Source organism: Pagrus pagrus (genome assembly GCF_965226575.1).
Source record: "Pagrus pagrus genome assembly, chromosome: 22".
NCBI classification, from domain to species: domain Eukaryota; kingdom Metazoa; phylum Chordata; class Actinopteri; order Spariformes; family Sparidae; genus Pagrus; species Pagrus pagrus.
Genome location: NC_140204.1, coordinates 14,316,326 through 14,328,493, shown reverse-complemented (window position 1 = coordinate 14,328,493; position 12,168 = coordinate 14,316,326). Strand labels below are relative to the sequence as shown.

General features: G+C 40.0%; 1 protein-coding gene across 7 annotated transcripts in view; it reads right to left on the bottom strand.

Moving 5' to 3' along the window:
- LOC311252029 (phospholipid-transporting ATPase ABCA1) overlaps positions 1–12,168 on the bottom strand; it is a 175,409-nt gene that overhangs the window by 69,530 nt on the left and 93,711 nt on the right. For 6 of the 7 annotated variants that reach the window (XM_084344780.1, XM_084344779.1, XM_084344785.1 and 3 more), the window contains 7 exons: positions 10,346–10,548; positions 7,495–7,543; positions 6,766–6,792; positions 6,582–6,689; positions 6,364–6,396; positions 5,644–5,783; positions 1,733–1,860 (listed from right to left, as the gene is read on the bottom strand). In XM_084344780.1, the coding sequence (XP_084200906.1) occupies positions 1,733–1,860; positions 5,644–5,783; positions 6,364–6,396; positions 6,582–6,689; positions 6,766–6,792; positions 7,495–7,543; positions 10,346–10,548 (688 nt within the window). The remainder of the gene's footprint in view (positions 1–1,732; positions 1,861–5,643; positions 5,784–6,363; positions 6,397–6,581; positions 6,690–6,765; positions 6,793–7,494; positions 7,544–10,345; positions 10,549–12,168) is intronic. The other variant, XM_084344784.1, reaches the window with a different exon arrangement.

Genomic DNA, 12,168 nt, shown 5'->3' with positions numbered 1-12,168 from the left:
GAGAGAGACAGAACACTTTGAATGTTTCAGCACAGAGAGGCAGAGACAGAGAGGCAGAATTAATTTGTATGTTTCAGCACTGCGGAGAGTGACAGAGAAATGCACTTCCATGTTTCAGTCAAACTTTGGTATTAAAGCACAACATTGTATTTTCAAACACCTTGGAAAGCAAGTCATTTTTCAAGACCGAGTGCTTAAAAGCTTCTTCGCACAAAGCATTACCATGTGTAGTGAATCATCTCAACATTTTAGCTTCGAGGGAGAAAAATATTACATTTACAAAATGTAATTTGTTCCTGGGTCAGTCATTAGGGAGGTTACTGGGGAAACGATTATGGTTATTACTTTCGGTTTCGCAAAATAAGCGTAAGTAACTATTATTATTAACACACCAGTGTCAATGATAATAGTGTTCGTAGCATCCACTGAATAAAGACGCTAATCTAGATCTTCATGTATGAATGTTATGCCACACCAAATGCTCTAAGAAGGCCAGAAGTGCCCATACAAAAGGAAAAAGGTGGATGTGTGATGCCGAACCTGTGACAATACTGGTCCAGAGAAAGAAGCAGCAAAAAATAAAGTAATGTCAGATAACAGAGTGATATGTGGTGGACTGAGGCTGTGTGGATAAAACCAAATTCATGAGCTGTTTATCAACACTTGACAATGTTGCTACAAATCTTTGCTTAAACTTAAGGATAAGCAACCAAAAATAATAAATACAATGGTCGATTAAAGCTTTTTGTCAGGACTCGAATGTGATGAAAGGGTATAAATAAGTCAACAAATACAAAAGGAGTAGCGTGTGGCTGAGAGCTCAGATTGCATCTTAAATAAACCAGTTTCGGGTTACAGTTAATTGTGTTTTGACATCTTCAAAGTGAATTTGCACAAAGCGCTGCCAGCGAGAAAGAAATACCTGCAGGCTGGATAAGCAACGACAGCTCCGTGTCACAAGAACAGATTACGAATGCAGTGTCGAGATTAGCTTGATGCTTGGGACAGATGCTGTGACCAGTGACGCCTATTAGAATTCAATTGGCATTTTTACAGTACTTTCGTTGTCACAGAGAAGGATCGGTCCTGTCGGAGAAATCTGGGGCTTACTGGTGTGAATATGGAGATTTTACCTGTGAACTCAGATTCAAATTTACTGTGGAGAAATCCATATTGTTAAATTTCATGTACCATAAATGTACACATGAAAGTAAGGACATGTCTCAGGTCAGATTCTTTAAAAAAACAAAAAGCCATCTAGAGTAGTGCACATCTGGGTGTTCTTATGTGTCCACATCCTCTGCAATAAGTCAAGTTTGTTCGCAGTGGGTGCTGACGTCCACCAAGGCCATGTCCTGTCGCCAAGCATGATTCTCAGTGACAGAATGGCAAGCTGCCACCAAGAAGGGGACAGCGTCCAGATTGATGACCTCAGCAATGCAAAAATCTCTTGGCAATCAAACAGCATGAGCAGTACAGAGACATGTTTTTCCTTTGATTTTCTGCCTTTGAAATTTAAACTCCCTCACATCTTGTCGTTCATCTACTCGGCCACATTTGCCATTTTTGCTCTTGCCACTCTAACTATCCACTTCTTGCCTGGCGAGCGGATTTTGAAAGGATTTCTTAAAAGGAAAAAGTTCAAAATCACAAAACTGTGCTGAATCAGGTAAAATGCCATAATAAGAAATAAAAACAAATCATTCCATGCCATTTTACATAATGTGCTTACCTGTAAAAGGTGGTTTGAGGCAGGCCGTACATCCACGGCTGCAGCTCCAGACTGGGATATTCAGTGAACGGTGGCACGATGAGCGAGAAGATCAAAGACAGACACACAAAAACAGCAGGCAGGACCACCTAGGAGGATGGTGACAAATTTGAAATCAAATTATCTCATTAAAGCGTCCCTGTCGCTGCTCTGCTTGAAATATTTATCCAGCTACATCTGAGGTAAAATGTTACAGAAATGCTACAAATGCGTGAGATTGGAATGCAATCGTGGGTATTTTATCGCAAGGGAAGTAACTGTCAAACAAGCCGACTTGTTGACGAGCTGAGAAAATTCACTGAATCGCAAGAAACAAAATCAGATTTCCATCTACCACTAGAGCTACAACAATTACTCGAGGACCTGAGTTAATCCTGAATTCAAATTGTCTGCCTCAAAGCTTCATAGTCAACAGTCATAGAGCACACAATCATTGCAAGTAGAAATAGGCTGCACTCATTTTATGACCAATGTAATGTAACCACATAAATGACATAATTATGAGTCATAAAAACCATAGCTGGGCTTCCTTGAAACAAAACAACACACACAAAAAGCATTATTATATTACGTAGTGTGCATTGGAGATCGGTATGGGCGATACTGTGTGTAAGCATGACGGCACAAGATTCAAAGTGAGATCCATTTCATCATCCCCCTCCCCGAGCCCCCTTCACTGTTATTACGTGCTGCAAAATGACTGATGCAATCAACAACACCGCGAGACCGTCGCAGCAACGTGTGCACATTAATATGCTCCCCACAAACTTGTTTGGGCTCTTCGGCACGCTTTATGAGTTTGATTAAACACTTCCACCGCTGCCACCATCATCTGGCCTCTCAGATATAATTAGTTTCCTGCTATTCTCTTGTCTTTTGTGTTGTTATTTTAAAAGACTAGACGGCGCCAAAGCCTCCCCCTGTCCTCATCGCCACCGCCCCCCCCCTCGTTCAATCGCCTTTTCTCCGTCATGTAATTCTCTTTTCATTTCATTGTTAGTGCTGACAAAAAGGTCAGTGGGAAAAAAGCAAGATATCTTTAATGTTTAATCACTTGCAGGTTGGGGTGCAGCTCGGCGGCAGAAGGGGGAGGCTTGCGTACACTTGATTAATTGCGGGCCACGCAATTTGCCGGGCCAATTCAAGATGCCACAATTGAAAATCCCGAATTTACTGCATGGAGCTACAGCCGTGGAAATGTGCTTGAAAGCAAGATAAAGAGCAGCAATGGGACTGAAAAGCTTAATGGCAGACCGCAAAAAAAAAGAGAAAAAAAGAGAGAACTATTCGTTTCCTGTTGCTCTCTCTCTCTGTCTCTCTGTTTTCTCTCTCTCTCTCTCTCAACAGTAATTGCAGGTGACAGCTGGTACTTCTTCCATTGAGAGAGATCTGCAAAAAACAGGGAGAAGTCATTATGCTCACAAAGCCAAAGCGCTGCCATGAACAATGCATGAGTTTATCGCATTTTCAAGTTTGGTGGGGATTTAAAGAAGAGGACAGGATTATATGCAAACAGGGTATAAACACCAAAACACGATTAAGATGTGTTATATTTCCCGCAAAGTCGAATGGCTCATTAAATCGAGTTTGTTTCCTTAGCAAAACGTTTACGTCTACCCAATTTCATTTGTGAATAATAGCTCTCTTGCTTCGCCTCATATTAAAGTGGATAGTAGCATCACCTTGTATATTTTGACTGGTGTGTTAATGTTTATCTTTTCACAGCATTCAGACAAAATAAAACAAATAGTGCGTCAACTTGATGTTGTTTCGAGCGAGAAAATCCTATCCACGACAATAAACAAAAATAATTCAGACGCTGGAGCAGCAATGTGCATCATCTGCTGCTTAAAAGCAAGGTTGCTGCAGCTTGAAAGGCGGTGTTGTCATCAGTTTGAGCTCCAAACAACCAGAAGCCTTCAACTCATCTGCCGCAACATAACCAATAACTGCTTCTCCCTGATCCTGACATTGCCAACACTCGCCTGTGCCCAACTTTCATTCCCATAAATCACTCCTTTTGTGTTACATGCCATAATCTCTTTTATATTCCCCTAACCACTTGTATTCCAGGAGATTACCTCACCACACAATCATATCAGCTGACAATGGGAGCTGTTGACATGATGGGGGACAAAAAAAAAAAAAAAAAAAATCCTTTAGCCAAATGAATAAAGAGCAGGAGGTAGGAGGTGCGCCCTTGCAGACAATGTGCACCCTTGTACATACACACTCGCACACTTATCCCTCCATCCTGCTCTGCGTCCCCACTAAAGAGGGACGTCCAAGACTGACAGTGACTAATGGGGATTGGTACTGCAGCAAATTACAAGAAGAACCTGTACACCTCACAAAGGTGAAACATTGTTCTCTCTCTACTCTCTCTCTCACACACACTCACTCACTCTCACACACATACACACACACACAACAGCTGACCTGAGTGAATGAGCTGCACTTCAGTCACTTTCACTTATGATTATTTCAGCATCATGTCAGCTGTCATAACTGATGGCATTACCTGATATTTACATGCTATGAATGGGGATGGGTGGTGGTGGTGTGTGTGTGTGTGTGTGTGTGTGTGTGTGTGTGTGTGCGCGCCGAGACAATTTAAGTCACAACCCACATTTTAGAAAAAAAAAAAATCAAATAAAAAAATAACACACATGGAAAATTGCTACTTACCAAAATTGATTTTGACCCGTTTAAATTACGTCTGTTTATTGGTTTTGACTTTTGAAATTATGTTCATGAGGAACAAAATAATATAGACGTTCACTTAATAGGCTAATAGCGGTCTGTCATCTCTGTAATTGTTATGAGATCACATTTAATACACAGCTAAACGAAAATACATGATTAGCGCTCAGCAAAGTGAAGGGAAAACAAATCACGGGTGTCACTTTGCCTTTCTGGTGCCAATCATAGCCATCAGGTGAAAGTGATGGTACTCTGAGGTGAGCCCAAACACCTTTCATTCACTCTCTCCACACTAATGTATTAACAGTTTCCTGGCCAAGCTAGGCATAAATCCGCCCTAGATTTTGATTTTGAAACTCACTATCAAAGACTATTTTCCCTCATGCTACATCGTGAACAATAAACCTGTGTTGAAATTAGCAGGATGAGGGGCAGTCAGCTGTTAGCTGTTAGCTGTTAGCTGTTAGCGGCCAGTGGGCAGGAGACCGGCTGTGTTTTTGGCTAACAGAGCTAGCAGCTACCGTAGCTTCTGGCGTTCTAGAGAACCTGTACCTGAAGCCTTGAACAGTGAACTGCAGTCGAAAATGCGTTGACAGTAAATATATAACTGAGATTTGGGATAAAGGTACTTTGAATGCTAACAGTAAATAAAGTAGTACAGTACAAGTCAATTGACTGCTAATACTTTTAGTAACAACTAGCTTATAGATGATAAAAACAGAAGAAAGACAACATTTTAATTTAGGGGCGTTTACATTCCCTTCCAGACGCTTCAAATTGTTTTCGGGATGATTGTGAGATGGTGGTGAAGAAAGTTCATCTGCCAGGAATTAAGACTTTTGTGCTTTGTAATTCATCAGAACTAAGCAGCAATAAACAAAAAATAAATATGATTATTGTAAGGGCAGTTCATTGACATCGACTGCTCTACAAAATGTTTCAACTTCTTTTCATTCTGTGTTGATTTTCTCTCCCCACAACTTAACTTTCACAACTATTGACCGCATCAAGATGGATGACTTTTCCCTCCAGGTTTTAAATGAGCTTTCTCTATCATATGTGTCATTAACTGATTTTGAAAGCCAACATGTAATCCTACCTTGATCCTCCCATGCAACCCTCCTAGTATAACCCTTCGATCCATCAATATGACAGACTGTGGCCATTACCTGGGCAATGAGTCCCTTGCGGCTCCTTCGGGCGTAGTGGAAGCGCTTGATAAAGAGCGCCAGGAACTGCCTCCTGATCAGCTCCCATCCGGTGATGACTGCGGATCCCTTCCCATTGACACTGGCGTTCCTCTTTGAGTCTGCAGTGGACATTAACCCACCGTGTTATTTATCATCTATGCATATGTAAAAGGACCTGCTGAGCACGCTTTCCAGCACAGCTAATGGGCTGATCAAATAAGACTTAAGTGTTAAGCCTGCCAGCTGTATTAGCTCATTCCTCACTGTAGCAGCTACTTCTTTTTCAATACATCAGGAATTTAGAAATGTTACTTTGGGTGTAATTCAGTAGGGAACAGGTGGGGTTGGTGACATCTTGGTTTTATGTCTCGCTACGATAATAAGATAATCCAGATAATGAACCGTATTCTGATTGAAAGCTACTGTTATGACGGAAAAGCATTGAATAAAAGTGAATTTCTTTCAGGAGGGCAAAAAGGTGAAGAGAAAGCTTAGATAGGATTGTACGGATTGGAAGAAAGTTCTGTTTGAAAATGACTCATTCTAAAGACCGAGCACTTGTTTATACCCTCTTTTCAAAAAGGCCACTGAGGTGAAACAGACAAATTGAAGCCAAACTACATGACGCTAATGAGAACGAGAGAATAAAAGGTGCATGGAAAAACACCTGCTGGTGTAATAAAACAGTACAGTACTTACCTTCAACTTTACTTGTGAGCTTTTCTTTCAGGTCTTCATTTGAAACAGAAAAGAAACAAGGCTCAAGCATATATTATAGTTAATTTTACTGAGAATCTGTTCAAAATAACACCCATGAATATGACTCATCAAAAACAACTTTGAGCAAACTCACGAATCGTAAATTGAGACGTAATTCAGTATAAAAATCAATGTATGATAAATTTGGGGAGACTTGCCACTTCTTCCAGAGACTTGCTCTGTTTTACTGTGGGCGCTGGCGATGCTGTTCCTCTTGGATGCGCGGGAGCTTCTCTTGCAGTCTCTCACCAACAGCTCCTCTGTTGCTGTGGGAATACAAATAAGATATGTTGTTTTGGCCTGACCCAATTTAGGGTTATAAATAACAATAAGAATAGCTACCTGCCCTGCATGACGGCATATTATTCCCTGCAAAAGCACAAACCCAGGTGCTTTAGGAATATACGGAAAATCCGATTTTTAAGATTATACTGAAAAGAGAAGTTGTTTGGCGATAAATACGAACATAAAGGTTGCAAATGCGGGAGTGGAAGATTTATCCACTGTTGGACTTCAAGTGTGGACACAAATGGAAGGAAATGGCCTCTTTGGAGGTCGGGTTAGTTCAAATAGGATATGAAGCATGATGCTACCTAGCAATCAACCTAATACAACATGATACAGCAACATCATTGCTAAATGTTGAAAGCCACACTGAAGTGCTCTGTGTTGCTGCCAGATTCTGGCTCCAAAGAAACACCAGCTGCATAGGTGAAGTGTAGCTTCAGGAGGCTGAATATTTTTTCTGCAGTACATTAAGTACAGTCAAAATAAAGGAATACATCAATAATAAATAAATCAATATGTAATTTAATGCACCAAAACTAATGTTAAAAATACATGCAATCATTAATCAATTCATAAAATGTTACATAAACTGATGTTTGTTTCAATTTGCTTCGGTTTTTAATTATCTGTGTATCAATTCCCCTTTTGTTTTTAACTTTCCCATTTAATTTTCCAATTCATTTAGAATTCTATTAATTTTTTGTATTCATGTATTGTGTATTTATGTCTGTATTGATTTCTCTTTGTATCACAATGTGTATGCATGTAAGCATGTCATCTTACTTGGTATTTCTGCATCCACTCCGGTGTCTTCTGCCACTTTAAGGAATATCTGTGAAATTAACACAAGTGTGAATAAAGTATTTCATAAGAGCTGTAGTACGTGTCCTGTCACCTTATAAGGATGCACATAAGCAAGACGAATGCAAACCAAAGATGATAGTTAACTGTACACAGATTTGATCTCCAGCGTCAAGTTTCTGCTTAGAGTCGGATCATGGTTGTGCATCCACAGAGATCCTAACCTTTTCTTGAGCACCTGCCAATTGGCCTCTCCTAGAGAAGTGCCCTCCTTGACTTCAATTATCAATTCAGGCCATATGTCAAAAAGAAATAAATCTCCATATTTGTGAAAGAAGTCCAAGTGACTTTCGTTTATTCCATTCTGCTGTGGGTTTTAAGCGGTGTTTCAACATCTGCCCTCTTAAAAGTGTCTGCACGCTTCAGGGCAAGCCTTAAAAAATACATAATTTGTAGTGAGTATGATTTTATGTGTAAAAAAACACCTAAAATAGGACTACTGGCATCGTAAAAACACTAAAAAAGCAGCTCAAAAGTTATTCAGTAACTTGAGTAAGTGTTATTGTATGACTAACTTCTATGTAACTTCTATCATCCCTTGATTATTAGTGCCGTATATATAAAATCACACCATATTTCAACAGCAGTGTAGTTGGACTTCAAAAGAAAACATGGAAGGATGAAATAACCTTGTTGTGTCGAAATTTTGGAAATTCAAAAGGAATTATTTACATCGCCTGCAGGCCATGAATGTCTGAATCATGTCTGAGTTACACGAGGGGCATTAACCAACAGTCGCTCAACTTTATGATCCAAGACTAGTCTGGGTGCCAAACAAACTGTGAGTCATTCGGGAAAATAGGAACGTGCACCAAATGTGTAATGATAACCATGACAATACTTCTATTATTACTTCACTTCGTGGGTGATGATGAAGAATGACAGTGAAGATTTTCTTTTCGTTTTTTTTTTTCAGTTTAACAATGAAGTTAACATATTAATTAAAAGTCCTTCAACTGCAAGTTACAGTAAATGGTACTTTTATATCAATGACGTTTTCAAGCATCCGTCATGATGCTTGAAAACATGTCTGACTAAACATGGTCTTACACATTTTGAGGTACTTCACACAAAAGTCATTTAAGTAAGTTTGGATCTTCTAGCCCTCGATATTTAGGACATTTGTTTTCCTTTGAGTTTGTAAATGTCTCTTATCCACATCATTACGACTTTTTTTATTTTAAGCTTTGTGACAATGTTTCTCACTTATTCCTTCAGTTTTTAGGACAAATCTAAATTCAGGAAATTTGGAAATACATGATTATTTTTGGACGCAATCATCATCTTCTTTGGTCCGTCATAAAAAGCAAGTACAAGGAATCTATGACGTAAACATGACGCAAACAATTGACATACGTTTTGTGTAAAATCTGGTAAAGATTAAAGACACTTTGTAGGAGAAATCTGAACATGTACTGCACTTGCTACAAGGTTGGTCTGGTTGTAAAAGTATTTAAAATGACTCGACATTTCCATCTCAATTTGCAGTTCATCTAAAATTCATTGCATAGCCTTTGATACGAGTATTGCACAATTGCTAAGGAATGGATGGAGCCCATAGATCCTGTGTGTGACATTCATTTGAAAGTGAAACAACTTTGAAGGAAAAACAGCAAAGCACAAGGGGCTGCATACATTTCAAATCAGCATGCTGTGAAAAACAATACTTGGCACTGAGACTGAGTCTGAGGGAAGAAATGTAGTGTAATAAATGTGAAGTTGCTTGTTACACTGCTGCCGTCTTTGTAATTTATATTACCTGAGTTGTGGGAGGGATTTGAAAACTGTCTACCAAAATTTTGATTGCTTACTTTACTTTGAGGAGCATAAAAAGACCACGACAAACTTATTGTTTTAAATCGTTTTCATTAATGGCCATTGAAAAAAAACCTAATAAATAAATAAATAAAAAACGTTTAGAGTGGGTAGTTTGGTGCCCCAGGCGGTCCCTGAAAGCATATACATATTGATCTTTCCTGCGAAAAACACAATGTTTGATTGATGCTGTGGGAGATTTCATGGTCTCTAACATTTGTTGCCATTTTGAGGTGCAAGAATGGTGTCTGGACCATGAAAGTGTGTTTAAAAATGTCAAATTTTTCATGCAGTGCTTAAAGTGGAAAAAAAAAAAATTCCGGCACTCTCCTTATTCACAGATCTGTGAGTGGTTCACAAACAGCAGTGGCACTATTTCTAATAGATCACCAGCGTCTCTTCGTGCCAGATCGCTTGCAGCACATGAAGAAAATAGAACAGATGCCGAAATGATCGGCGCAGACTGCGATCAGGCTGCTGAGCTCTGCGCTCTGTCTCAACAGCCCAATCGGTCAAGATGGCCGCTGAAAGGAAGTGGGCATTGCTTCAGGGCGCTTCTCCTCCTGTGTGTCCCCGGCAGAATATGGCGAAGGCAGAAAAGTGTATCAGCAGCTTGTGACAAGGGCCAGTAAGCAAGAAGTCACAGTATGCCAGAGAGTAAAATGTAAAAGGTGCCAGTACTGCTCCACTTCAAGCACTGATTTTGATGTACAGTGACAAGTTGCTTTTATACTGTCTTCATTTTTGAAAAAGATCTAAAACATAAACAAAAAACCTCTGACTTGACATTGAATGACCCCAAAAGAAAAAGAAGAAAAGTAAAATAATAAACTCAGGGGCAACTTTATCTGCATGTGTACTTTATGTTCCTGTGTGTACGTAGGCACTCTCTCTACAGTATATCTTTGTATTTCATAGTGTATGTCTGGCTAGGTTTTCAATCCCACGCTTAATGTACCTCTTCCAGCGTTGTGTCAGAGATGCCGTAGCTGGTCAGGCCAAGGTCAGCCATGGCCAGGTCGAGCTCTTGGAAGAGCAGAGCAAAGGTCCCATCTCTGGCTCCGCTATAAGGCAGTATGTAGGTGATCTCCTGACCGATGCTCTCCAGGAAGACCGCCTCAGGGACATGGCGCCGAACAAGTTCACCCACAGCTGTCAAATCTGCCGGATGTAGATCCGCAAGATTACTCATGAAACAAACTCCAAAAGGACTGTAAAACTGCACGTATACAAACTAGAGACGTGTGAAATATAGATTTCTCTCCCTCCTTCACTGTCTCCTGCATCACTCTCGTCTAAGTGGTTTGAGTGATATAACGTGCAAAGAACTCAAGAGCAAGCATACTTTGAAAGTTTCCAAACCCAATGTTGATATAATACTACCAGTGAACTTTAGTGAAATATCTTTGGTAGTAAAACATTCAGAAACCACCGTGTAATGAATTGAGATCTCAACATACCTGATGATGTGACCTTTAAACATACTGAAACAGATCAGTGGACATAATTCTCCTGCCTCATCCATTCTGAAGCCCGGTCTTAGTGAGAATCAATCAGGACAGTGTTGCAGAACGCACCGCATCCATTATTGATCCCGAACCTCTCATACATAATTACTGCAGCTTAACAACCACCGGCTTGGTGCTTTATGAAGAAGTAAAGGGATCTTCTTCACACATCAGACTAAATTATTTGTGAAAATGTGTGCGTGTTTCTGTCTGTGTGGTAATAAAGAGAAATGTGCTGTCACTTGTGGAAATGTGATTACTTTTATGGCATCTTATATTTATCCATCGTGTGTCTAATCACTCCGAAGACTGACTGACTTTCCGTGCATAATAAACTAGAGCCTACTGGGGATTTTTCGTCTGATCATGCCTTGCACAGGTACTTCTGTTTATATGATCAAGGCTACGAATGATCAAAACAAATCAAATCAGCAGCATCACATGTTTTAGTTTGGCAGTATCTGTTCAGTCTAAGCTATCGCTCTTTGTTCTGTACACTTGCATCAGAGAGTTGTCTGAAATGTGGAATTAAACATGCGGTAATCCATGCTTCCCAGGACTGATTTGCTTTGACAACAGTGTCTAGCAGCGATATTGGGGGTGAAACGTGCCGCAGGGTAAATGGATTTCCACTGTTTAAGTTTAAATTTCTTGAATAGAGTTGAAAAATAATATCAAGGAAATGCTTTTTGCCACTCGGGGGCAGTGTAAACAAGTTGTGAACACAAAATTGACATATCATCTGTTAAATGTTAACACAAAGCACTCATGTCGTGCATCGAGTCCTGTTTCTGTCCACCTGATGAACGTAATATTCACTCTCTTTTCGCTCTGGTTTGGTCTCAACTGGAAAATATCTCTGCACTTTAGCTGCTAAATGCTCCCCATGCTCCACACCAGCTAGCTAGACTGTATCTGTCTTCCATGTGGTACCGAGCATGCAGCGTACAGTGGGTTTTATGAGCTGGCTCTTGCTCTCTCTGTTTTTTGATACGAGAAGCATATGTGATGTAATGCTGGAAAGGTTTGCTACATTAGGCAGGGCTTTCCTGGCCCCCCGTCTCATCACAACGAACACCCCTCTCAAAGCTTCTAGTGAAGACCACCGATCTCTGGAAGTGTGGACAATAGCCACTAGAGATGGGACCACTCACAATCTCAACTAATAACATAAAAAAATAAAATATTTTAAAATCGTCCATTTGCAGGGAATTTGTCAAAATACACTTTGCCATTGTTTTATGTTTAAATCCATCACTTTCTATTTTGCCTC